The sequence below is a fragment of the Mastacembelus armatus genome, chromosome 16 (assembly GCF_900324485.2).
Source record: "Mastacembelus armatus chromosome 16, fMasArm1.2, whole genome shotgun sequence".
Classification (NCBI taxonomy): Eukaryota; Metazoa; Chordata; class Actinopteri; order Synbranchiformes; family Mastacembelidae; genus Mastacembelus; species Mastacembelus armatus.
In genome coordinates, this window is record NC_046648.1 from 25,598,249 (window position 1) to 25,624,771 (window position 26,523).

General features: G+C 47.5%; 3 protein-coding genes across 7 annotated transcripts; 2 read left to right on the plus strand and 1 right to left on the minus strand.

The window, feature by feature from the left end:
• Window positions 1-1,517: 1,517 nt before the first annotated feature.
• Window positions 1,518-6,739, minus strand: mettl25b (methyltransferase like 25B). 3 transcript variants are annotated; one of them, XM_026316600.2, is made up of 9 exons: window positions 6,411-6,739; window positions 5,758-5,876; window positions 4,647-4,863; window positions 4,502-4,564; window positions 4,022-4,159; window positions 2,494-3,248; window positions 2,195-2,266; window positions 2,082-2,149; window positions 1,518-2,001 (listed from the first exon to the last, which is right to left on the minus strand). In XM_026316600.2, the coding sequence occupies exons 1-9, from the start codon at window positions 6,510-6,512 to the stop codon at window positions 1,916-1,918; spliced, it is 1,620 nt and encodes a 539-aa protein (XP_026172385.1). In that variant the 5' UTR covers window positions 6,513-6,739; the 3' UTR covers window positions 1,518-1,915. The 3 variants fall into 3 exon arrangements, with proteins under 3 accessions (XP_026172385.1, XP_026172384.1, XP_026172386.1); XM_026316599.2 differs by having other exon boundaries at window positions 2,082-2,266; XM_026316601.2 differs by lacking the exon at window positions 1,518-2,001 and having other exon boundaries at window positions 2,129-2,266; window positions 2,490-3,248.
• Window positions 6,718-11,652, plus strand: isg20l2 (interferon stimulated exonuclease gene 20-like 2). The gene is made up of 4 exons (XM_026316604.2): window positions 6,718-6,825; window positions 7,196-7,895; window positions 8,516-8,716; window positions 9,042-11,652. Exons 2-4 carry the CDS (start codon window positions 7,266-7,268, stop codon window positions 9,153-9,155), a joined length of 945 nt encoding a protein of 314 aa, XP_026172389.1. The 5' UTR covers window positions 6,718-6,825; window positions 7,196-7,265; the 3' UTR covers window positions 9,156-11,652.
• Window positions 11,653-12,301: 649 nt separating this feature from the next.
• bcan (brevican) lies at window positions 12,302-26,389 on the plus strand. 3 transcript variants are annotated; one of them, XM_026316596.1, is made up of 15 exons: window positions 12,302-12,658; window positions 16,661-16,731; window positions 17,295-17,702; window positions 18,962-19,136; window positions 19,402-19,529; window positions 19,681-19,974; window positions 20,197-20,940; window positions 21,381-22,103; window positions 22,430-22,621; window positions 23,274-23,378; window positions 23,463-23,621; window positions 24,277-24,359; window positions 24,519-24,663; window positions 24,745-24,927; window positions 25,302-26,389. In XM_026316596.1, exons 1-15 carry the CDS (start codon window positions 12,654-12,656, stop codon window positions 25,424-25,426), a joined length of 3,540 nt encoding a protein of 1,179 aa, XP_026172381.1. In that variant the 5' UTR covers window positions 12,302-12,653; the 3' UTR covers window positions 25,427-26,389. The 3 variants fall into 3 exon arrangements, with proteins under 3 accessions (XP_026172381.1, XP_026172382.1, XP_026172383.1); XM_026316597.1 differs by having other exon boundaries at window positions 22,433-22,621; XM_026316598.1 differs by having other exon boundaries at window positions 17,310-17,702.
• The last annotated feature ends 134 nt before the right edge of the window (window positions 26,390-26,523 follow it).

Genomic DNA, 26,523 nt, shown 5'->3' on the forward strand with positions numbered 1-26,523 from the left:
CAGGATCAAGTTTTACAAACAACATGTGTTCTCAGTTCTCTGGAATGTGGATTTACACCCAACATGTGGCATCAAGTCGTTTTAAGGCATTTTAATGTATTTCATGCAGTGTGTTTTATGTTGTTTTTACTTGCCTGTAAGGTGACCTTGAGACTTTGAAAGGCACCATGAAATAAAATGTATTATTATTATTAATTATTATTATTGTTATTATCATGTCTCATTGCAAAGAGTTGATTCTCTGCATAGGGGCACAGTGGTGCAGTGGTGTCACACAGCCTCCTCACAGCAGCAGGTTGTGAGGAGAGAACCCCAGTGGACCCGGGGCCTTTCTGTGTGGAGTCTGCATGTTGTCCCTGTGTCTGTGTGGGTTTTCTCCTCCCACAGTCCAAACACATGCAGGTCAGGATTAGGGTCTGAACCCAGGTGGACCCGGGGCCTTTCTGTGTGGAGTCTGCATGTTGTCCCTGTGTCTGTGTGGGTTTTCTCCTCCCACAGTCCAAACTCATGCAGGTCAGGATTAGGGTCTGAACCCAGGTGGACCCGGGGCCTTTCTGTGTGGAGTCTGCATGTTGTCCCTGTGTCTGTGTGGGTTTTCTCCTCCCACAGTCCAAACACATGCAGGTCAGGATTAGGGTCTGAACCCAGGTGGACCCGGGGCCTTTCTGTGTGGAGTCTGCATGTTGTCCCTGTGTCTATGTGGGTTTTCTCCTCCCACAGTCCAAACACATGCAGGTCAGGATTAGGGTCTGAACCCAGGTGGACCCGGGGCCTTTCTGTGTGGAGTCTGCATGTTGTCCCTGTGTCTGTGTGGGTTTCCTCCTCCCACAGTCCAAACACATGCAGGTCAGGATTAGGGTCTGAACCCAGGTGGACCCGGGGCCTTTCTGTGTGGAGTCTGCATGTTGTCCCTGTGTCTGTGTGGGTTTTCTCCTCCCCCAGTCCAAACACATGCAGGTCAGGATTAGGGTCTGAACCCAGGTGGACCCGGGGCCTTTCTGTGTGGAGTCTGCATGTGGTCCCTGTGTCTGTGTGGGTTTTCTCCTCCCACAGTCCAAACACATGCAGGTCAGGATTAGGGTCTGAACCCAGGTGGACCAGGGGCCTTTCTGTGTGGAGTCTGCATGTTGTCCCTGTGTCTGTGTGGGTTTTCTCCTCCCACAGTCCAAACACATGCAGGTTCGGTTGGTGACTCTAAATTGTGAGTGTGTGTCTATCTCTGTGTGTCAGCCCTGTGATTGGCTGCTGATCTGTCCAGGGGGACCCACCTCTCACCTGCTGCATGCTGGGATTGGCTAAAACAGACAAAACATGAACACACATCATGTGGTTGATCAAACTGAGTCTGTAAAACAGGTGGGGGCCTTTCTGTGCCAGGGGCCCATTTTCCTACAACAGTTCAATGAATGAAACTTATGCATCTTGGATGAGGTTTGATTTTCAATGTGACTGAATCCACAGGCTGATGATTTTGTTGTGTCATTGTGTCCTGAACATATTAGACTGTACGATTCAACTGATTTCAGTGGTTTTGTTTATTGCTTCATACAGATACAGATACAGTAAAGCACAAAACATGATTGTTGTGTAGCGCTTTACAAACAGGACAGACAGTTAAATATAATAAAAACTTCAACACCACCTGTATGTCTGTGTACACAGGAACCAAACGGTGAAAACCAAACACAGGGCTGGTCCTGAAGACGCTGAATCCTCAGATTTCGACCATGTTCTTGTGTCACAGTGAAGCTTTGCACAGCTCAGATGATTAAAAAACTGCCCTCTGATGTTCATTTTAGAATATTTCTAAAAACACAGGTGCAAATAAAAAAAACCTTAAGACCGAGAGCATCATCTTTCATTTTTAGACATTTTCCACCAGAGGGCGAAGAACCTAGTTTGACCGGGACCTTCTCTATCCACGAGGCTTCAGAGCCACAAGCACAAAGTTTCTTGGAGAGAAGTTTGGGTTGAAGAGAGGAACCAGCTGACTGGTGACACCTGAGACACACGAGGAGTTAGTTAGAGCTTTGTGGTTCAGGTACAGCTTGTTAAACTGTGTGTCAGTGTTTGCGGCTCACCGTTCTCCTGCAGGTACATCATCCTGTCCAGCAGCACCAGCGTCTCCACCACAGGAGCCAGCAGCAGGGCCAGGCTGAAGTACACCACCACCCTGCCCTGCTGCTTCAACAGGACCTCCACCTGCTGCAGGTCCAGAGGCAGTTCAGGAGGCAGGCCGACCCGAGCCAGACCCAGACGGGCATACCTGGGCAGGTGTAGACAGAGGACACTGTTTACATCCATGTCAGCAAGAGAAACGAATGCATGCACCATCCTGTCATATTGAGTCTATTCATGAAAACTATTATAATTATTATTATATTAATTTCACTGATACTTTGGGTTTTCACATTTCAGAATCATTCGAACTGTGAGATGTTCAGTGTTTTCAGATCATTCTCTCCTGATGTCACATGTGCAGGACTCACTCACTCTGTAAAGGGCAATAAATGGGATTTCTTTATGGTCTGGATTCCTGCCCTGCGCAGATCCGGCCTTATGTCCCTGATGAAGGTCTCCAGCATTGCCCGGTAACAGTGTGTCCTCAGCAGCTCGCTGTCCTCCCTCAGCCTCCGTATGTAGTCCTCTACTGCGTGACACGCACCCTCCCGTGCCTTATAGGACAGCTGGTGTCCTGGCAGCCCCCGCACTCTGGAGCTCATTGGGTATCCGAACTCAGCATGAACCAGTTCCTGGACTGGTGCCAACGGAGCAGGAGGTTCCACGAGTCCTGGGGGGGTTGGGTTCTCTTTGGTGGTGATTTTCATGTAGCAACAGGCCACGGAGGTGATGCCTCGAACGTGTGGGCAGTTGACAAAGTGGCGGAGGAGGGTGGCACTGAGGTCGCCACAGGCATGGAGGCCGGTCAGGACAAAGCCTGTGTGGTCCCACAGGCTGGTATCCTCACAGTGTGCCCCGCCTTGACGGGCAGGCTGGTCCGTGGTTGGTCGCTGTGGAGGACCAGCATCAGAGTCTGAGGAGCCATGAGATAATGAAGTCTGGACCACACAATGTTCACAGCCCCGAAGTCTCTTTTTGCTGGGTCCACTCGGAGTCAGGGGAGCTTCACTGACACAGCTTGCCACGCTCAACTGCTTGATGAAGGCCTCCCACGATGCCTTGGGGTTGACCCAGCCGGCGACATGGCGGGGAGAGGACTGTGACACTGGGAGCTGAGAGGAGCTGCTCTAGAAAGCACAGATGTTCATTCAGTTTGAGCTCTGACAGGAGGTAAACCATGGAAAATGTTGAGGTCAGCGCTGCTGTAATCAATATTTTTAGAGAGCAACATATTAAAGAACTACAGTGTGTCCCCCACAGCAAAGAGCCCACATACAATTATGTCTTGACTGCAGCTCTTCTCTTAGAGGGGGGTAGCTCGAGTGTTTTAGGAGCTTCGGTGTTACAGCAGCAACAGACAGCTGCTCAGTGAAAACACACACAGGGACACTAATGAGACCAAATCAACCCTAAGAGGAGAAGAAATTGCTCTTATATCGGTCAGACACAAACGTGTCTGGATGAATGATAATCTTCCACCTGATCTGCTGTAAATCATCTTAGATGGTGCAGTGAAGCACTGCCCCCCAGTGGCCGAGAGCTAGGTATTACAGGACTAAAGGCAGTTGAATGTTTGTACGCAGACATCAGGGGAAATATGAACTTTCTTGCATAAATGATACAACAGTTAATTTCTAGAGGCCTGTTTAACTCAGCCCGTTCTGTCCCATAGCAGCCTGAGTCTCTGCTCATTATTAAAATACAAATTTTATTTGAGCATGTCAACACAGTAAGTGGGAGCAGCTACACAATGTACAAAAAAACAACATTTACTCCTGTCTTTGACCTCCTACGATTCCCACAATACCTTGAGAACAGACATGTTATTGTACAGGTGTAATATATCTGGTTGTCACGAACATGAGTGAAAACAGTGAAGTAATATAAACAGAGCACTCACCTGTTTCTTCTTGTCTTTCTCCAGGACCCACAGCAGCTCTCTGTCAAACCTGGACGCCATCTCAACCAGGGTCCGATCAGCCTCGACGGCAGTGACGCACAGGCCGAGGCCAAAGGACAGGAACCGAGTAAGATGACCCTGATCGGAGCAGAGCACCATCACATTATACTGCACTCACAGAATTTCCCTCGCAGGGATCAATAAAGTGTTTTCTATTCTAATCTATACACAGTCGTTTTGACTGTTCAGGTGTCTACTTGTTGAAGGTGATCTGTGAGTTCAAATCTCAGACAGCTGAGGTATCAGCACCTTTTGTTGTAGTTGCTTAATTGTTCCTTGTATGTTTGCTATAAGCACCAGTTGTCACTGCAGTATTTGTACATGGCTCCAAAGAAACTGGCACTGAGCACTGAGCCTAACCCAGATCTTTACAGAACTGTCCAGGATCAGCATCCTGTCTGGTGATAACTGGAGCGATACCTGTCCGGAGCCCACATCCACCACCTGGTCACAGTCGGTCTGGTCACAAAGTTGTTTCACCAGCTGAGATTTAAACCAAAGAAAGTGATTAAAAACAGAAAGACTCAATGTTTGAAAGCAGCCAACACTGAAAATTGTCTTGCACCATGCCGAGCTTGCGGATCTCATGCTGTTTCTTGGGTTTGACGTGTTTCCTGAATATGTGTCCCAGCAGGGAGCTCTGACTCTGGTTTTCCTGAAACTCCACAGGCTTCACCGATGCGCCCCCCCGACCTTGATCCCGCCTGGACTCCCTTGGAAACGCCAGAGCATGAGCTGTGGCACAGAAAGCCAAGAGGGAGAGAGGCCACACTGCAGGATATCTGTAGGATAAGGATAAGGCTGCTCTTATTCCATTATTATTATCTAGCAAGGTGCCCAAACAACAAAATGACTGTCAGGAAACACTCAGACTGTTAGAGAAGCTCACATTCTCGTGCTGTAGCATCTCTACATTATTATCATTCATTAATACTTTCAGAACTGATAGACTGAATGTATTTGAGACTAAACCTGAGTCCTTATTTGCTGACAAGAACAATCCCGAGGTTAAGGGGTTAAGGTTAGGGGCAGCCGTGGCCTAATGGATGGAGAGGTGGACTTGTAACTTGAGAGTTGCGGGTTTGAGTCTCAGGACCGGCAGGAATTGTCAGTGGGGCAGAGTGAATAGCCAGTGCTCTCTCCACTCTCAATACCACAACTGAGGTGAGACCCTGAGCAAGGCACCAAACCCCCAGCTCCCCCTGGGCGCCGCAGCAATGGCTGCCCACTGCCCCGGGTGTGTGTTCACTGCTGTGCGTGGGCACTTGGGTGGGTTAAAATGCAGAGAGGGAATTTCCTACATTAACTTTTGAAAATGGTCAAATTTATGTTTTGGCTGCTTATCAAGAATGAGTGTAAAATGATCACCAATTTTTTTTGTTTCATCTTTTTAGTGAACTTGTTTCCATCATATTAACATGTGTTACACTTATAGTAGGGAACCATCCATGTCATTTTTAGTTAATTATATGGAAGAAAACCAAAGTTATCCCATATTAACTTTTGAAAATGGGTCAAACTGACCCAAAGACAACAGGAGGGTTAACTACAGTAAAGCTCTTGTATTAACTGTTTGTTATCTGATGCTCAGGTTTCCTACTCCCTGCATTTTTGTTTAATTTTTCCACTCTTCAGTTGTTTGGAGTCAGGACTTGTAAAAATAAATCTATTGATACCTTCGGTCTCCATGTGTGGCATCCAGTAAGAGGTCAGCGATCTGTGGGTAGGACAGGTCCTGCAGCACCAGCTGCCAGCTGCTGGGTAACGTGTGCCAGAGATCTTCGGTAAAAAACTCCTGTGGGGCAACAACAACTGTTTCCCATGTTCCATTGGCCAGCTCCCACCCAGGGCCACATAACCCGTCTCAGGGTCATGGGTAAATATTTGGTCCCCATCAAGTACAGAGCACATTACTACAGGTCCCCGAAACAAGCCACCTGTCTTACACCTGGCTCTGGGCTCTATTTAAAACATGAGCTTAGGCATCATAACTAGACTTTAACGCAGGGACCTTCTATAACAGAACATAAGCCAGGTGACACCCAGGTGACACTCCAATTTAGTTGTACTCCTTTGTCAAGTTACACGAAGCAACTGACGCACATTGATCCTGTTTGGCCCCTCGGGGCCTGAAGCTCCTTTAGAGCTGGAGCTAATTGGACACTGGTGTCAATAATAATAATAATAAAAACAATGGTTTCATAAAAACACACGTGTCTCACCACAGACATTTAAATGTGCAACAACAAATTCTGCTGCCGTGGCGATGTTTGTTTGTTTGTTTGTTTGTTTTTAAAGCCAACAGAGTGAGTCGGTTGTGGATACGCACAATAATGTAGGAGTCGGACAGGTGTCGGTACCGGGACAGGAAGCAGGTGAGTTTCTGGGCCAGTTCTTTCTGTTGTTCTGCCGAGAGACTCGGTTCGAGCATGTCCACGCTAATGCTAACAGCTGTTAGCTTCCTAATGCTACGTTAGACAGAATGAGCCGCAGATACAACCTGGAGCTTTTAAACTGGCATCGTCTAACTCGTGTCAGACATTTTGTTCTTTAACATCTCAGACACGTTTGGTAGCTGCTCTAGACAGCTAGTTAGCTAACTAACTAGCTAGCTAACTAGCTAGCTAGCTGCTCTTCTTCTTCTTCTTCTTTCACTGGCGGGTCACAACCGGCTTTTGCAGCGTGACCCGGAAGCTGACGGTGTGTTGGAGGCGGAAGAGCGAGTGGTTCGCGCCGTGCAGCAGGTCTGGGCTTCTATAGCTAGTTATTTTATTTATTGTTTATTTTATTTATCGTTTGTACTAGATGACTGGTTTCCTAACAGAGAATAGTCTGTCGCCCCGACACGCGCCAGTTCACAAACGCTGGGTCGAGTTTTTCGTTAATGAATTAGCATTTAGCGTTAGCATTAGCCGCTAACATAAACTCCAAAGCAAAAATCTGATATAGCAGCGTAAAAAACACGTTTTTCTTTACAACATAATCAGGATATTGATTATGTATTTCATACGGAAATGACGGGCCTCAACATAATTAATAATTACTGCAAATGAGCCGCTGTTCCTGCTTTAACCACGTTTTAGTGGACTTGTTCTTATTTTCCTTGTCCTGCAGGATGACCCGGTTGACCTGAGGTCAAATTGTTGTTTGGTGCCAGGACGCTGCACGTGACACCTGCTGGAACATGTCAGGTATCGTGATCAATGTGTTCGTCCCCGAGGACCCAGTGCAGGGGACAACAGCCGGACAGCCGAAGAGGAAGAAATACAGGTTTCATAAAAAGAAGCGACACTTGGTGCAAAACAGCGGCCTTATGGGTAAACACACAAACAGTCACGACCCAACTAAACACCACGATGGAGCAGCCACAAAGCCTCCACCACTTCCTGCTCCCACACCAAACCGCTGCTTACCTGGTTCAGGTAGCACAGCCGGAGCATCACACAGCAGCTCCATGACCACGACCTCTGCACACACCCTGCCCCCCCGGCCGGTCGCTGTCAGCGGGGAAGGCGAGAGGCCGAAGGAGCCTGTGAACATAAGCTCAGAGATCCCCGGCCCCTCGCTGTCCTGCAGCCACAAACACACAGTCCCCACCAAGTACCTCGCTATCGACTGCGAGATGGTGGGTGTGGGGCCAAAGGGCCGCGTCAGCCAGCTGGCACGCTGTAGCATTGTGTCGTACGAAGGGGATATCGTGTTCGACAAGTTCATCAACCCCTCCATGCCTGTGACTGACTACCGCACCCGATGGAGCGGCATCCGACGCAGTGACCTCGTCAAGGCCACGCCCTTCTCTGAGGCCAGGAAGGAGGTGGGGAAATGATCTCCGGTTTCCTGGTTTATCTTTGTTTCATCTCTTACTGGACCACAGTACAAAACCCAGTGGTCACGTAACATGGAGCCACTTTTACTGTTGTTTCCAAATGTGTCAACACAAAGCTCTAGTTCTCTACAGCAGGAAGTTTGACGTGTTCTGATCATTTATTGACCCCGGGAGCAATTAGTGAAAATAATCATCACATTCACTAATGACAGGGTTCGTTAGGTGCAGCTCTACTACTCTGTGTTTCCAGGAGAAAGTGAAAAGTGTTTACAGTATAATCAATATGTTTTCTGTTTAATTTTACATCTCTGTTGTTGTCTGCTGGGACAAACGTTAAGAACTGTTCCACATTAAGCACCAAAGTACACACGGTAAGTTTTGTGTGCTAATATTTCAAATTTCCAGTGGCTTGAATTTTTCATTTACAGCCTGATTTGAACAGTTTGAACTAATAATCTCCTGCAGTCCAGTTGTAGCTGTGAGTCAGTGAAACCTCTCTGACATATTTGCCCCAGCACTAATACTTAATAACTATTAAGAAATCTTTAGTGTCAACTGTGAGAAGTTGGCAGCCTGTGCTGAGTTTGGTGGTTTTTCTGCTACTGTAGATACTGAAGCTGTTGATGGGGAAGGTGGTGATCGGTCACGCCATCTACAATGACTTCAAGGCCCTCGGTTACTCCCACCCTGCTGCCCTGACTAGAGACACATCTCGAATCCCTCTGCTCAACCTGAAGGCCGGCTTCTCCAAGAACGAGTGTGCATCTCTAAAGAGACTCACCAAGGCCATTTTCAATCGTGACATCCAGGTACAACAAGTTACTGTGCAGGTACCAACAGTGATGCAGCTCTGCCCCCTGTTAAGCACTTTAATTGATCTTTCCCCGAAGAAAACACTGCCACAATATGTAGAGCATTTAGTTGTATTTATGGGAAGGGACATGGGAGACAAATACAGATACAGGACCACTGAGCAAAGGGATATCAGAGCTCAATGAGTGTTAAAGAGGGTTTTATGTGCTCTGTGTTCAACTATATTCAGTCTGCACATAAGAGTATAAGGGTATCAGCTAGAACGTTTTGGTAATGTAAAAAATGAAACTGATGCTGAAGTCGTGCTCTCTGTGTTCTCAGACAGGGAAGAGAGGCCACTCTTCCGTGGAAGACGCTCGAGCCACTATGGAGCTTTACAAAGTGGTGGAGGAGGAGTGGGAGAGGACTCTGGCTTCCTCATCACAGGCGAGTTAGTGGAAACGTGGAAATTAAATGAGCTGAACTGAACATTTGGACTAACTGATTGACAGAAACTCACCTTTGAATGGAGGAACCTGCATCGGGTCTTTCGGTAAACGGGAACAGCTCCTACCAGCTGGGGAAGTGTCGTCTTGGCTGAAGACTGCTGGGTGACACTGTGACCTTTGCCTCCTCAGGGTTTGCACTGTTTAATGGTGCTCCTGCCAGTCGACACTCATCGAGTCATGTCACGTTCCATAAACGGTTTTTAGCTTCGTTTTTAATTACTTGTTGCTTTTTACTAATGCTGGTCCATCATGTTTTAGTTTGGGGTTTTATGATCTTTTAGTGGATGTTTGAGACAGGCTGCTGTCACCTGGTTTAGTTCTGGAAAGTTCTTCAGGCCTGCAGAAATACTGAGTCCATGTGGATTTTAGTAATCTGAGCAGTAGCACTTAGAGTTAAGGTACTGACAGGACACCTTAAAATCAGCAGTGGAAAATACAGTTATCAGGTGCTGTGCAATTCTGAGGTATTTGCACTTTACCTGAGTATCTCCATGGCATGCTGTTTTTATTGACGTGTATTAACAAAAAAAAGGTCAACATTTCAAAATAAAAGCTGATGTAGTCACTGCATATTACCCTGGCAAAGAATTTCTCCAAATGACTGAAGCGGAAGTGGAAGTTTAACTAAATTAATTCTGACTCGTGTCCTCAGGGTGAGCTGCAGGCCTGATGTTCTTCTTATTGTTGCCTCAGTGACCATTTGTGTCTGACCTGTCCAATCAGCTGCTTCAGAATAAGCAGGTGCTTATTCTTCTATGCAAATCAGATGAGATCAGCTGTGTGCCTTCAGCACAGTGCCTGTTGTAACATCAGTAAACCATTCCCACATTCATTTAGAGGATTCACGGTAACGCAGCAGACTGAGCTCATAGCGTCCTGGGCTGAGTCTGACTGTACGTCCTAAGAACATTAAACTGCAACTTCATTCATTTCACCAGTTTGCCCAGTTCGCTCTTCCCCATTCATGTCAGCAGGGGCTGACGTTACAGGACAAGTACGCCTTAGTATCACAGTCCGCAGCAGCAGGTTTGAACACAAACTGAACATTATCACCTTCGTGTAGACGACTGCAGGACAGGTGTGTTACACTCAGACAGGTGTACCTGACAAACTGGGAGACATGGGGCTCAATGTTTACATTTTCAGATTCAGCACGCCCAGGTCATGACCCTGTGTGCCGCCTGCCTACAGGGTGGCACCTTTTTTCTGGCCCTCACCCTGGTTTCTCGTGTCTGGGCGAGGTGTCACCAAAAGGTCTGTTTCTCTGGGGTTCATAAATGCTCTTTGTGTGGCCCCTCGTCCTCCTGCCCTCACCTAAAGGTGCGACTCTGAGGGCTCATATTTACATGTTCTTATAAATAAGGTCCTGCTGACTGAAATAAACGTTTCATTCTTGAAATTGTTGTTCTGTGCAGATGTCTTGTCACAGCACCGGTGCTCGTTCGGCCGATGCTGATTTGACAGCTCGAGTTTTTCTGTGCCGACAGACCTCGTGCACGCTGCTGTTGTTCACGTGTCCCACTTTGAGTCTCCTCATTCACCTGGGTAAAGGTGAATCGGCACTGTTTCCCTGCTGTGAATAATTTTGCTGCATGGCCTCCCTCCTGAAGAAGCCACAGCTGCAGACGATTCAAACGCACCAAACCTCACACCCTGCTCTGACACAGCAGCGCCCTCTGGGTCTGCAGCAGGTCCCTGGCTGTGTCCGAAGCTGTAAGGGGGGGTCTTTGTGTGAGATTACAGCGCAGCCTTGGTCTTTACCCTGTCAGCGTTTGTAGGAGCCCTGTGTGTTTGGCAGCTGAACGCAGCAGAGGGCCTGGCAGAGGAATGTCCTGTATTAGAAATCCCTGAGCTGTGAACCTCACGCTGTTGAAGGGAATCAATAGAAGACAGAAAAACTCACAGGAGAAGCTGAGAAGTGGAATTGGCTGATAATTAAAAGCCTTTGGGAACATGAAAAGACTTTGCTGAATTCAGCTTCTTCCCACTGTTAAAGGCTTATTCTTAAAGGATCAGTCCACCCAGTTTTCTCACATGCTCCTACTGGCACCTGTTTTATTTTTTGTGGTAGCTGTGACCATCAGCCCTCCCAACGTTAAACTCAGAGCTGAGACCAGGAACGGGTCAGTCTGTAATTACGGACTAGTCAAACTGATTTGGAAGAGGAAATAAAGTCACAGTAGATTCATGAGCCAACGTCCATCTGCCTTTACTCTGTAGCTATTTGTACCCAAACGTTGTTACTGACATTATCTTTTTTGGTTTTACCTCCTGTTGACTGAACTCTCATGTTTGTTTTTTCTCTGGGCCTCTTTTGTTTTAGTTTCCAGGGTCTGGGATTCCAGGGATCCCGACCTCATCGGTTTGTATGAATGTGTTTGGTATGTCGTTGGTTTTCGTCACCAGGTGTCAGAAGTTGTAGTGAATAAACAATGAGAAGGAAAGAGTCAAAGTCCAAACCCTGCCTGGCCGAGCCCCCATCACAGAGTCCTAACACTGTTTGGTGATGGAAGCCTTTAGCCGCCATGTGAAGCTGCGTCTTCAACCTTACAAACAACGTGATTAAATTGTGCCCTGGTCTCAGGTAACCCATACTCGTAATCCCTTCCTAATCTCCTTGTGCACAGGCAATAATGTGGATAATTAGGTTTTATTCCCAGTTATGAGCTCCATAAGTGAAACCCAGCACTTTCAAACCAAAAGAGGATTTGGATTTTCTCCTTCGTGTTTGAAGAGAAACATCTTGGGCTCGCTGATCCTTTCAGTCATGTAGCCCTTTGTGAAATGTTCCTTATTATTTATTGAGGTAGTGTCCACAGCAGGTGGCAGAAAGAAGCTTAAGTGTTCCCCGCTGTATTAATAAGAGCCCGACATACCTGAGAGCACAGTTGCTCTCATTAGGCAGCACCACATGAGGTTTCTGACCACCTGGATTTGCCTTGATCTCACGTTAGTCACGTCCCAACATCAGCCACATGTGCATAACTAAACCGTGAGGACTCTGGTTCCGCTCCCACAGGCAGCTGGAGCACAGGAACCCATTCTGTCCACAGGGACAGAACCCCGGGACTGGATCGACCGAACCATGTCAGACAGTGATCAGTTGGGAGCAGGAAGCATCGAATGATCAATACCTCGTTCAGGTACTTTCCCATGTTTCGATCGCGATGGAGCGTTTAGCGGCTCAAGAGCCACAGGTGGTGGAGACTTATAGTCTGAATGAGATGAATGAAAACAACGTGAGCAGCTCAGCGTCTGGACCGACGGACGATCAGTAATAACTGGTTCAGTCCTGGTTCAGTCCTTCCTCCCGAGGAGGAGGAGGCGTCGCTCCTTTGGCTCTGCCTTCAGCCCAGTTTCTCCTCTCTTCACCTCCTCTGGCCGCCGATCGGGGAGGACGGTGAGACCTGCAGGAGACCGGCACCGAGAGTCGAGCCTGGCGAAGATGAAGTAAGTGCGTTACGGCAGTTTTCAGTCTCCGTGTCTTAATCAGATGCTCCGTTTGTGGGTCCTACTTAATCTGAAATGCGGGATTAGGCTGCGAAGCCACACGCAGACAGAAACTACGTGTTGGTAAAAGTTAAACACGACCTGTATCACCAGCGGGTCCGGCTCGAGTCGTTTACCTGAACCGTGACTCGGGGTCTACAGGTGCAGCACGTTTCCCTCCGAGTCTGAACATTGGACCAGGTGGGAATAAACCTGAAGCTGCAGGACTTGGTTAGGTTATAGTCAAATACGCGTAGTTTATTGGTAAATATATATAGTTTATTGTTGAATGTATGTAGTGTATAGTGAAATGTTTGTAGTTTATATGAATTATATGTAGTTTATAGTGAAATACTTATAGTTTATAGTGAATTGTGTGGTTTATTTTGAAATACATGTAGTTTATATGAATTACATGTAGTTTATAGTGAATTATATGTAGTGTATAGTGAATTACATGTAGTTTATATGAATTATATGTAGTTTATAGTGAAATACTTGTAGTTTATAGTGAATTGTGTAGTTTATTTTGAAATACATGTAGTTTATATGAATTACATGTAGTTTATAGTGAATTATATGTAGTGTATAGTGAAATACATGTAGTTTATATGAATTATATGTAGTTTATTGTTGAATGTATGTAGTTTATAGTGAATTATATGTAGGCACAAGCTCAGATGTGAAATTGTTCACTTGGTGTGTGAGTTCAGTGGAGATGTTAGCTGTGGTGCTTGTTTGATCGTCTCATTGGGAAACTGCAGCGTGCCTGTTGCCTTCAGGATCCAGGTGTGTGCAGGTGTGTTCAGGTGTTCAGCACCTGGATGAAGAGCTTGCTTCCCTTGGTTTGTGTCAGACGCTGGTAAGGAAGGTATGAGTCTTTCCTAATCACCAGTTTGTCTTTCCTGGCTGAGACTGTGATTCCTGCCTGGTCTGGGTTTCTGCTCCTCTTTGCCGTGTTGAGGCTGCAGTTTCTGCTGGGAGTCTCTTCAGAGGCTGTGGCTCCTCCACAGTCCTTTGTGAAATGCAACTCAAACTAATTATTGAGTTTAATCAATAGCGAGTGCTGAGTTTGCTGTTGTTTTTGTCATAAGCCCTTAACACCTACAGCAATTCTGCCTAATCGCCTTGTGCTGCACAGACTCAGAACCTGTCTCAAAGTCAGAGTCCTCCAACTTGTGGCTTTGGTCCCAGTCTGCTGATGCAGAATCGGTCCAAACTGTGAACTTGATCCGTGATGTACGGACTCTCTTTCTTGCTTCCTGGCCCTGTTCTCTGAGAACATCCCCCCCCCCCCAGGCTGTGCTTCCTGTCTGGGGGGTTGGGTTGCCCCTGGAGATGGGCACACTGAGCTATGGGAGGTGGCGATGTGGGAGCTGACAGAGGTGGGAGCAGGATAACGCCAGAGCTCCTTGCTGTGAGAAAGTAGGGGGTGCAGTCCCAGGGGGTGGGGGGCACTCACTGAGGGAAGCGATGAACGGAGCTGGTGCCGGCCTGTAAGAATGTAGGCCGACCTCCTCCAGCCTCAGACGACCTTTCCTGGCACTCATTCTCTGACTATTCAGCCTCTTGTGGTGTTGCCTGGGACGCATCCTCCGCCTGCTCTGCCTGCCCAGAGGGAAACCAGGTCCTTGGTGTGGACTGGCCATAAACTCAGCAGACAGTCGAAATGAAGGGATCAGGTTAGATTGTTATAGAAAGACACAGTGTCTGGAGGCAAAGATCTGCTGTCACCTGTAGGACAAAGAGCCAACAGCTGGACAGTTGTTTGCCCTGTGATTTATTCTAAGTTCTCCCTGTGGTCGAACAATAAACTCTCCCTACAGCTGCTTTGGTCCCAAACGTCTGAATCGCTGCCTGCATCTTTGATTTGTTCTGTTTTACAGCTCTGCATTTATTTCAGCTTGTTGGAGAAACAAGCCACCAATCGGGGTTTTAACATGCATTTGAAAGTAATGTTTCATAAAGTGTATGTGCCTTGGTATTTAGCCGCGATGACAGGAAGGGTAGTGGGACCGATGAGGATCAGAGCACGCATCAGAACTGTAGGCTGCATGAAGAGCAGCCGTCATCGCTCTACATACCATACCAGGTGCTGTGCTTTGTGTTGAAGAGGACAGCAGGTCAGCTCTAATGTCAGCAGTAGTTTCCCACTTGAATGGGGTGGATGGTGTTTGGTCTTGGAGTTTCTGTCTTTGGAGTGACAGCAAAACTTCAGCAATAAAAACCTTGGAGTGATTGTTTATTAATCCAGTTTTAATTGAGAAAGAGTCTCTGCTGAGCTGCACAGAACAAACTTCAGTTTCATTCATCACTGCTGGTGTTTGCTGCCTGATGTAACTGATATAACAGGCCTGACCTTCAGCCCAGTGTCCTCTCCAATCTCAACATTTAGACTCAGTCTTCATTCGTCCAGATGAGCAGTTTGTTTGCTGACGGCTGCAGGTGTGGTGCTGACAGGTCAGGGAAGTCAGAGGTTTATGCCTGAATGAACTGAAATGACGATGAAATGAAGATTGTTTGTATGAAGGGACACAGGGACGACCAGGATTTCAGATTTGTATTCAGACAGTCTGCACCAGAAACCAGTTTACTGTAGAAACCAGTTCACATACCCACAGCCTTATCACAGAGCTGTGGCTCGTTTACTTGTATTGTGTCTCGGTGATATTTCCCACCTGTTACCAGTGTTAAATCTCACATGTCGTGTTCTTACAGCCCAGAGTTGGAGTTCTGACTAAAACTGCATGATTGTCGTGTCTCTTATTGGTCTGATCATTTTGAATAGTTTCTATAATCACAGCCTCAGTGTGTTATTCAGCCACAGCTCCTGCCCCCTCCAAAAAACAGAAACAGCGTGAGAGGCAGCAGGGAAACAGGATCAGAATACAGCAAAGAAGAGCAGGATATCAGAGGGCGGGGGGGACGGTGGAGGACGAAAGGAGCGAGAATCATGCCGGGTGATGTAGTGGAGTCGGAGTCTGGGCTTCGGTCCGGAGTTCTGTGGGAATCGCCATTCAGCTCTACAGCTCCCGAAGTCTGACTCGGAGCAGCCAGGAAGCTGCAAGGACGAACACGAGGACAAGTCACGGGGGCATTTCTTTAAGCTGCTTTCCTCGTGGGTTAAATCCCAGCACCTGCAGCTGAACTGAGGCTGATTATTGATTTACATGATCAGTACATCTACAAAGACTTTTAACTGATTTACAGCTGAACAAAAATCTGCACAGCTGATATTTTACTAATTTATTTAACCTTTATTTATCCAACAGCGGGACAATAAAGACAAACTATGCAGTTATACATTTATTACTCCACAGCCCAGTGAGCACAGCCTGGGTGACGTGTTTGCACTGAGGAGACAATTGATCTGCAGTATTAGAGAATCAGAAACAATCATCACATTTCTAAATAGATGCAGGATGAACAGGATGGTCTGCATTTGTTGTGTGTTTTATCAGCGTAGCCTGTGATGGATGGAGTCATTATCCCGTCTGTTTCCACTGCTCTGTACTTGCAGACTAACGTGACAGTATGTGACAGTACTAGAGAGCGACTCATATTTGGAGACGTGTTGTTGGCTTCCCAGCTGTTGTTCGACAGAATGAAAATTAAAAATGAAATGCTGCCATCAGATGTGAGGTTTGGCACATCTGTCATGTCATGGAATGAGCAACAGAATCAAACACATGCGCCTGGATATTGCAGTCAGTCTGCTTGAGTCTAGATTTTCATTATTGTCAACAAATCACATGAAAAGGCCCAAACCAGCAACGTGTTGACTGCAGGCACATTTTGACAGTTTTACAGATACACACGGGACCTTCACTTGGTTTGTGTGTTTTCATGGGAATGACCAGATGATGAAATACAGTTTCAGACATCGATGCTGCTTTTTCAGTCTGATGTCACGTCAGCTTCTTGTTATGTTTAAGGTCAAACTACTGTCTCTCTTACCCACAGTCTGGATGTACCTGTGCTGCTCTGTGCCATCTGGGTCCTTGTCCTGCCATCATCCTCTACCCACGACTCAGGTATGCACGCCTTCCTCTCCACTGCCCCACCGACGCCACACCTCCACCGACTCACCTGACGCCTTTAATCACCGCCTGTTTGCACAGTAATGACGTCAGAACAAATACTGCAGCAAAAACATCTGAAGAAATGAAATTGCAGGAGCTGCAGTGATACTTCATTATTATTTTCCCTCCTTCCTCCAGCTCTTTGTTTGGGATCATATCATTTACACTCTGGTGCTTTTAGTCAGTGGCAGAAGAAATACCCAGCTCCTTTACTGCAGGAATACACACTGCATGTTTTACTGCATTCCAAATGTTACTGCAGTAAAAGTGGAAAAGTATCAGCCTCCAAATGTACTTGAAGTATCCAAAGTTAAGGCACACTTCACTTTTAGCTTCTGATTGACTGAACACACCTGCTCCAGGTAATTGGCAGTGGGTAGGGCAGGGCCAGTCACTCTTTGTCCTTACGCCAAACTAGACTAAATGTCCTGTGGCTTCAGGTCCCTGCTGAACACACACAATAGTCTGTCTTCTCATTTTCCTTCAAAAGAACTTTTGAAAATGTCATGTTTAAGTTTGCGTCTCCTCAGACGATTCGAAGCTTCTCCATGTGACCATTCCCTCCACCTCACCTGTGCTCGTCGTGCTGGGCTCCTCTCTGACCTTACCCTGCCTGGTGTCCTTGGCCCACCCTCCACCGTCCCCCTCCACCAATGGCCGCCACGCCGTGCTGTCCCTGCCCCGGGTCAAATGGAGCGTGGTGACTCAGGGCAGGGAGGCGGAGATCCTGGTGGCCCGCGGCGACAGGGTGCGAGTCAGCGAGACGTATAAAGACCGAGCCTCGCTGCTCAATTACGCCCACTCGCCTGCCGACCTCAGCCTGCAGCTGGAGAGCCTCAGGCAGAACGACACCGGCTACTACCGCTGCGAGGTGCAGCAGGGCCTGGAGGACGCCAACGACGTGGCTCACGTCAAGGTCAAAGGTGAGAAACGTAGGACAGGTAATGTCACCTAGAAATATTAAATATCAGAATTATATCAAGCAGCAGAAATACATCATTTAAAAACGAGGTGAGTGGATCACCTCGCCACAGGTGTTTGTAGAGACGCACCTACAATATTGTTCAAGGGCTCCTGTTGCTTCAGTGTCTGTTTGGTCCGACACGGTGGACAAGACAACAGGCTCTGTGCTCCCTGTGTGTCTGTGACTGGTAAACTTCCTGTGTGCACAACCTCAATATCAAATCTTCTTACACCTGAGTGACCTTTAGAAAATGTGTATTTGCACTGAAGTGTATTGCTGAATTATGGGTTGTCATAATTATGAACATATGAGTTCTGTTGTTATAAAATCTAGAACATGTGTAACACCTGCAGAAAAAAACACAGATATCCTTCATGTTTGTCAAGGGAGGAGGAAACATAGGCCCAGTGAGATGAGCAGCAGCAGCAGTTTTCACTAGGGACAAACGTTAAATAATTCAGGACAATAGCCTGATGGCGCCGACAGAACAGGTGAGTTAATCGTTTTGACCTGACAGCGGAGCCAATGAAAGGTGGTTCAGTGGCCACGACGAAGAGGATCGAGGTCAATCGGACCTCTGTGTTTCGTATCCCCCCACCCAGCAGATTCTCTGACTACAGTCACCTGTGAGCTTGGAAACTGAACAATCAGCTGTAGATTCCCTTCAGTCAAACTGTGGAGCGTTTGCCTTTTTAGGGTGTTAGGGTGTGAAACTCTAAACAAACTGGATCAAGTTTGCCTAAAAAATCTGGACGGGTGAACTGTAATGCAGTTTGTGTTGTGAAAATGAAAGACCAGCCACAGGATAATCTGATTTTAATTCACAGTTAACTATTATTGACGCAGCCTCATCAGGAGCCCGTCTGCTGCTTTTTGTGACACATATACAAATTATGTTTAGACATTAGAGGCATTAAAGTCCTGGAGCCTGCTGATAACAGTGTTAACGTGCAGAAAGTCTGACAGAGGATGATCTAAACTGTCAATCACTGCTACCTGTCAGCCCAGGTGTTTGGGGCCAGTGTGAACCTGAAGGCTCCTGAATAAAAGACTGATAACGATTTCTGCCCTCGATTTCTCGACCCTGTCTCTCACTGTGTGTCTGATGCTGTGATGACTGCACTGAGGATTGGTCCTGCACAAGCCCGTCTCTAATGCTGCTCACTTAGAGCACTACAGAACCCAGAATTCACAAGGTTCTCCCCCTGGGTTTTACAGGGGTGGTGTTCCATTATCGTGATGCATCCAGCCGCTATGCCTTCACACTGGAGCGGGCCACAGAGGCCTGCGAGGAGATCGGGGCTCAGATTGCCAGTCCAGAGCAGCTCCTGGCCGCCTACCACAGCGGATACGAGCAGTGTGACGCGGGCTGGCTCTCGGACCGCTCGGTGAGGTGAGTGCTCAGCGTGACCCTGCACTGGATCAAGGGGCCTGAAATTCTGCATTTTGTGTTGTGTAGAACTGAGATGTGTGAACATCTGGCAGCAGCTTAATGCAGCTCTACACAAATGAAAGTTCACGTTGTCTCCCCAGCTGCTGACATTTAACACCTGATCTCAGATCAGACATGTCTCCCCACTTCAACAGCCAGAGGGCAGTTCACACACACGTGATGTTTGAGTCCTGGTGTTTCAGTGCTGTGTCGTGTCCTTCCACAGATATCCCATTCAGATGCCAAGAGAGGGCTGCTTTGGAGACATGGATGGACTGCCGGGCGTGAGGAACTATGGGCTAGTAGAACCCGATGAACTGTATGACGTCTACTGTTACGTGGAGAATATTGAAGGTAAGACAACCAAAGGACAGCCTGGGGCCCCTGAGGGCCGACACAAATGTCCCTGTGCTTGTGCTCACATGAACAGGGATGTTTCTCAATAGAAGAAACTATTGACGCATTAACCATAACTCAAACCTGCCACCTGTCTCCCTGGCTAAAGGTGAGGTATTCCATGACTCCACCCCCCAGCATTTGACTTTCTGGGAGGCCAAGGCGTACTGCCTGAGTCACGGGGCGGAGCTGGCGACCACCGCTCAGCTGTATGCAGCCTGGAATGACGGGCTGAACCACTGCAGTCCAGGCTGGCTGGCAGATGGGAGCGTGCGGTACCCTATTGTCACCCCCAGAGAGCGCTGTGGAGGCGGAGAGCCTGGGGTCAGAACCGTCTATCGGTACAGCAACCAGACGGGCTTCCCCGAGGCTCACACTCAACATGATGTCTACTGCTTCAGAAGTAAGACTAAGATCTGGTGTCTGCCAAAGCTCCTGTTTGTTCCTGTTCTGAGCAGAATATTTGATGGATCCAAAAAAACTAAAAATACTGCGTCCCTGCAGTTGACAGGCCCACTCGTTAATGATAGATGATTATAATTAGATAATTAGTGATGGTAGGAACAGCTCCTGTAAGACTTTGTACATTATAAACAACATTTTCCAACTGTGCTCTTTATTCCAGGAAGTAACGGCCCTTATACTGAATCCCCTCAGGATTTTCTTACCACTGAGCCGGAGGACATTGGCCAGGACATTGTTCTAACTAATCTCACTCAGGAGGAGGTCAGCCTGAGCCAGGTGACAGTAAAGGGGGATGACGAGGTAACAGCTAATCCTGTAGAGCTGGTCCCTGTGGGGCCTCCACCAACAGTGTGCTATGACAAGGACCCTGTGCTCACAGTAGACCTTCCTCGGGCTGTCACTCCTCCATCTGAGCATGAAGAACCCTGGGAACACATAGAGAAGGCCAGCTACCCAGAGTCCTATCAGCCAGCACCTGAAGAAAACCCAGACACAGATCATGAAGAACCCCTCGTACATCTCACACCTGCTCCAGAGTCGGATCGTTTGCCTACAACTGATGGGACAACTCCAGAGACCAGAGAGCCTTCGGAGTATCACACCCTTGAGACTCCGACCCTGGATATGCTAAATGGTGGTCGTCAGCTCACATCTGGAGCTGACGACCACCAGGAAGCTGAGGAGGACCACACTCCAGACGACCAGCTCGCCCCTCAAACCGAGCTGCTCTACTCCAGCACGTCGGATGACGTTTCCAGACAACCAGAGGAGGCCAGTACTGGGACAGCTGAGGGGATATCAATGGTGAGTCCTTCACCCCATTCTGAGGAAGCAGATGTGGACTCCAGTACCCCTGAGAACCTTCCATCAGAAGAGGAGTCTGGAGAGGAAACTATAAATCCAGGTGAGGAAACACAGGCTGCCTGGTATGACCTGGTCCCTACGACTGATTCAGGCGAGTGAATATTAAAGTCAGTTTGCTGCTTGTAGGTAACAGCACTGATCCCTTTGTTCCAGTTGCCTGTAACACTTGTGTTCACCACCTTTTAGGCCGATATGCCCACAGCAGTGTTAGCATGCTAACCGTTAGCCTGTTACTACTAATGTGTAACATCGTAATATGGCGTAATGCTAACAGTTAGCATGGAGGTTACACATGCCTGTTAGCATGACATTTTAGCATGTTAGCATTGTCCTGCACACTAGAAATTCCCTTCCAATAAAACTTGTTGTTACTAATCTCAAACTAGAGCTGCAGCTGAGTGAAAGTCCAGCTGGTGGCTCTGCATGAAAACTCTGTCACACTGGTAATCCATCCGTCATGTTGTTGTTGTTTTTTATTAGGTTATGATCCTGCTCCGGACCACTCAGGTGCAGTGACGTCCTCCATCCCAGTCGACCATTGTGATGAGGAGTGTAACAGCTCTTCACCGGATCACACGATCGACCACGGCGGACACATCCATCCTGCAGAAATCCCAACAGCAGAGGTCGCTGTAGTCACGGACGCCTCAGGCTCCAGTGTTGATGCTTTTCTCTTCGACCCTGTGAGCTTGTTGTCGTCCCCGGTGTCTGTGACGCTGCCTCCTCCTCCTGTTGTGGAGAGTGAAGCCAGCCCCCCGCCGAGTTTCACCTTCATACCTGGAAGCATCGCTTCATGGGGGACCCAGCGCCTCGAGGTTGCACAAGAGGAGGGAGTAGCAGAAAGCCCAGAAGTATTTGTCAGCACAGCCCAACATATCACAGACAGTGGTCCGGAGAGGAGCGAACAAGGAAGAGAGCAAAACTTAGAGTCAGGCGATGGATCAGGTGAATCTTCAGGAGTCAGCCCAGAGGTGAGACCAGAACTTTTAAACTCAACTGCGTCAACAGACAACACACCTGAGGGAACTGGCACTGATGTGCCTCCCTCACCTGAGGTAAAAATCACCCTGACCCCTGACCTGACCCTCAGCCCTGGCTGGGAACCTGGGCCTTCGTCGTCCACGCCACAGGAGTCTCGGTCCGATCGAGATCACAGAGCCGAGCACGTCCCCGTGGTGGAGATCCCCAACAGCAGCATCGGTGGTGAGTTCAGTCCACTCGAGTCTGTTTTGGGCGTCACACCTTCAGACTGTGCACGAGCGAAGCTTAACCAATCACTGTGCAGATCAAAATGTCTGTAGAAACCTCAGATGCATCTAGTGCAGGATCCACTTCTGCCTGGTTTCACTGCAGAGACGATCAACTTATTAGCTCAGAGACAGAAAATCAGAAGTTTCGTGGTTTCAGCTTCTCATATATAAGAATTTGTTTGTTTCACATCTGACAATCCCTAAACATTTAACGTGCATCTTCTTATTTTGAAGACTGAATGACTCAGTTGTCATTGGTTAACATCCGTATCATCTCAGCAGAACAGGAAGTGGTCGGGCCAATTCAAATATGCACAGCACATCTGGAAGAGGTGACAGCTCGCCCAAGCTCCCGCCACCACCGTCACCATGTGACCCCCTCTGTGCCACCACAGGCCATTAAACAAGCTGTGCATAACCAGCCCACAGTGGCGGCCACTCCGGCTGCTGCCAGACAAGGACGCACCTCAGGTAAAGTGAAAAGTGAAGCGCACACACCCGCTGTGCGTTCAAAAGCCAACAGGTAGTGTCCAACACCAGGAAAATGTCGATGCACACACACCGGAAATATCTGTTCCCGCTGGTGGGTCTGAGACCAGTGATCACAGACCTGTCGACATCCTTTTCTCTAAGACATTTATTAGACAGAAACTGTTCAAAACTTATTAAGGTGTAAAGTTTCTCTGATTCTGAGGTTGGTATGAGCTTTGTTCATTTACATGCTGCTAAATGTTTCATCAGTCATAAGAGCTGTCACATCATTAATAAGATGCTTGTTAGAAGTGGAGTGTTAAGTAACTGGGTCCCATTCCTGCTGCAACAGCTCCCTCTGCTGGTGCCTCTTTGTACCTGGTGCTAATAAACATTGAAGGGTTTTTCACTAAGAATTATTAATTATTATACAGTAATAGAAAAAACATTAACTTCAATGAAATGTTTTCATAAAATACAACTTTAGCTCTGGATGGTTCTGACAGATGAATGACTGTAGATTTCTGTTAATGGACTCCACACAGTTACTTTGAAGAGATGGTGATGATGTTAAGAGAGGAGCAGAAAATACATTCTGAACATATTTGTAATGGTTTGAATTTCTTTATCATTCACCTCCACACATCTGCAGACTCCTGTCTGGAGAACCCGTGTTTGAATGGAGGCACGTGCGTCGACGGAGAACCCACCAGCTGCCTCTGCCTGCCCGGTTACGGAGGAGACTTGTGCCACACAGGTTCAGGTTCAACTATCTCACAAGCACAAGATGTTCCTTTAATAACAAGTTGAATCATTCCTGAATATTTCCCTGTGGCCTCAGACCTGGAGGAGTGTGAGCCCGGCTGGGAGAAGTTTCAGGGCTTCTGTTATCGGCACTTTACGAAGCGGCAGAGCTGGGAGGCGGCTGAGCAGCACTGTCGGCTGTGCGGCGGGCATCTCGTTTCTGTCGTGACCCCGGAGGAGCAGGACTACATCAATGGTAAAACAGCTTCCACTTAGATCGGTCTGACCGATCCGTTCTGGGGGTTGTGTTTGGGTTCACTGTTCAGATGGAGTAAACATCTGTGTGCACAGTATGTAGGACTGTTTCAGCACCTGTTTCAGTCCATCAGAGCAAACACGAGGCCTCGTCTGCGTTTGTCAAGGTTCCTCTGACGCTGACAAACGGAGGTGCTGATGTGTGAGCCTGCCCGTCAGAAAAACAAGCCCATGCTGCTGGAGCGAAGGCTGCGCTGTTCCGGGCCTCTCTGAGCCAGCAGCCCGCAGCAGAAATCAAACTAAGGATCTTGCACCCTTCTTCAATTCAGACTTGTTTTAACAGTGAGGCTTCCAAGATTGTCCCGACAAGATGCAACAGAGACCTTTCTGTCTTGCATCTTATTGAATCCATTTGTTCCTACAGAATGTCATGGTTTTGAAGTTGGTGCTGGATATTTCGTCTGGCAATAAGGTGCATAGATAGTGATCTGACATTCCTCCTGGTGGTTGCTGCTGAGTGTGCGGGCAGCTGCCATGGGCTGTATAGACCTGTACACACTGGTGTTGTGAGCTGTGTAAGGAACAGCGGTAGTTCCAGCATAGAAATATGTTCCATAGAACGACGATACAGTGACTCTCTCACCTTTCCTTCTTAGACAAATACAAAGAATATCAGTGGATTGGACTTAATGACAGAACCATAGAGGGAGACTTCCGCTGGTCGGATGGGAACCCTCTGGTGAGTTTTATTGTTCACCTTGTTAACTTGGTGAGTATGGTCTGTGTCAATCGGTTGAAGTGTTTCCTGTGAGGTATTTAAAGAGGCTGAAAAGCCGTACAGTATGTAATTCAGCCTTTTCAGTTCAGTAGCTTTCTGAAGCTTCTCTCTTAACGTCAGCTCTACGAGAACTGGTACAGAGGCCAGCCTGACAGCTACTTCCTGTCTGGCGAGGACTGTGCGGTGATGGTGTGGCACGACGGCGGCCACTGGAGCGACGTGCCCTGTAACTACCACCTGTCCTACACCTGCAAGAAAGGCATCTGTGAGTTCCCTTCATGCCGGCAGCTTCTTTTCTGAGGGCCCCGATCTAAGAGCTGTTTGTCACTTCTCTTCCGTCCAACAGCCTCCTGCACCGAGCCCCCCGAGGTCCCCCATGCTAAGCTGTTTGGGCAGAAACGACCGCGTTACGAGACCAACACCAAGGTGCGGTACTACTGTGACGAGGGATTTGTGCAGAAACTGAATCCTGTAATCGAGTGCCTGCTCGGCGGCCAGTGGGAGGAACCTCAGATCACCTGTGTGCAGAGTAAGTGCTTTGATTGGCACTGAGGATTCTGCTGGTGAGCATCTCCAGTAAAACAACGTAAGGTGGTGCAGCAGCAAATGTCAGCAGAGTGAAGCTGACAGTATGATTGGATGGTACTGGTCATGTGACAGCCAGAGACAAAACCACTCTTGTTAGTCGTAGATTTGAACTGTTACGGTTCAGGGTCAGGATGATGCTGAACGAGTCTGGAACCAAGCCTCACAAACCTGTGCAGTGACAACAGCTGTAATGTTTAGTTCAAGGTGAGTGTCATTAGAAATTCAGGGTCAGGTCCTGGTGACAAGTAGACTTCTGTCGTCTAATATGGGAAAACGGCATGAAAAGCAACTTTGCTGTTTCTCTCTCACCTTTAGTGCCGTCAGCAGAGGAAGACTCCGTCACCTTCGTCACTGCCCGGCCTGAGGACGTCACCGAGGTCGAGGCTGCGGCCACAGGCAAAGCAGCTCCAGTCGCCTGGGACATTAAGTGGAACGTGTAAAGTTATCCTGCCTTTGTTAAAGCAATGTTTTCTCACAAGCCGGTTTCTGCATTAAGGTAACCTGTACAACACCGAGCCTTCATGTTAAAGGAGCCCAGAGGCCACGGTTCCTTCGGTCACGGAGAAAGTGATGCATGTGTAACAGTTGATTTAGATGGACTGTTGCTTTGGCTGGTTGATCCAATATCCCTGGAAGAAATTAGCATCATATTATTGTTTGACTTAAATAGAGGATGACGACTTTTTATGAACCAATCTCAATGAAATCCAAAACAGTTGGACCCAATTAAGGAAATGCACAAGTTATCACTCGGTTTAGACCCATTTATCAGCATCAAGATACAGAAATGTTCATCTCAGCTCTGATCATCTGTATTAACCAGTAGGTTGTTGTAAATCACATAGCAGCACCTGAAGTAAACGTGAAAATTGAACACAGCTGTTTCTAAATGAAGGTAGAAATGACAAAGCCTCTTCAGTGTTGAACTGCTGTTTGTGATGGTCTGCAGTCAGTTCATGGGTTTGACTCAGTTCTAAATCTGGCAGACTGGATTTGTATCCGTGTTCTTTCAGTCTGCACTAACATGTTGGCTCGATGTGTCTCAGGCAACACACAAAACAGTCTACAGGTGCCGGAAACTTGATTGGGTCCACGTGCACCGACTCTGCTCGCCTTCTGGTGCTTCTTCTTCAGGTGCACCTTCGTACTGTCGGTGGTAACGCACAGTCTGCTAACCTAGAAAGTAGAATTGAATGTACTGACATTATGGAGGATCAAGAAAAACAGATGATGAACTAAAGAAACTACAGTAACAAAAACCGTTGATCTAATGAATCATCCTGAACACAGGAGTAGAAATAACAGTAAAACTGGATCCAATAAAAAAAAGAAATAATGTACATTTAAAATGGAGCCTGGATTTTTACTGTTACATGTTGTTTACTGATTAAACAATGAAGCTATTAAAAGTGCAGGTTTGTGGTCTTTACCATGGTCATATGAATGTTTAACATCTTAATACAAACTTTGGATTTACTATTTATGATTAACCTTTGTAACCTGAGCACCTCAAAACATCCCATCAGCCCACACACAC

Bases quoted from the DNA above. Each gene is read 5' to 3' on its own strand.
- mettl25b (XM_026316599.2), bottom strand. From the start codon at position 6,512: ATGCTCGAACCGAGTCTCTCGGCAGAACAACAGAAAGAACTGGCCCAG. The intron at 4,864-5,757 runs GTATCAATAGAT...CTTATCCTACAG, and splicing joins GCCACACATGGAGACCGAAG to ATATCCTGCAGTGTGGCCTC. The intron at 4,160-4,501 runs GTATCGCTCCAG...TGCTCCGATCAG, and splicing joins TGGATGTGGGCTCCGGACAG to GGTCATCTTACTCGGTTCCT.
- isg20l2 (XM_026316604.2), top strand. From the start codon at position 7,266: ATGTCAGGTATCGTGATCAATGTGTTCGTCCCCGAGGACCCAGTGCAG. The intron at 7,896-8,515 runs GTGGGGAAATGA...CTGCTACTGTAG, and splicing joins TCTCTGAGGCCAGGAAGGAG to ATACTGAAGCTGTTGATGGG. The intron at 8,717-9,041 runs GTACAACAAGTT...CTGTGTTCTCAG, and splicing joins TTTTCAATCGTGACATCCAG to ACAGGGAAGAGAGGCCACTC.
- bcan (XM_026316596.1), top strand. The intron at 19,137-19,401 runs GTGAGTGCTCAG...GTCCTTCCACAG, and splicing joins CTCTCGGACCGCTCGGTGAG to ATATCCCATTCAGATGCCAA. The intron at 22,104-22,429 runs GTGAGTTCAGTC...GTATCATCTCAG, and splicing joins CCCCAACAGCAGCATCGGTG to CAGAACAGGAAGTGGTCGGG.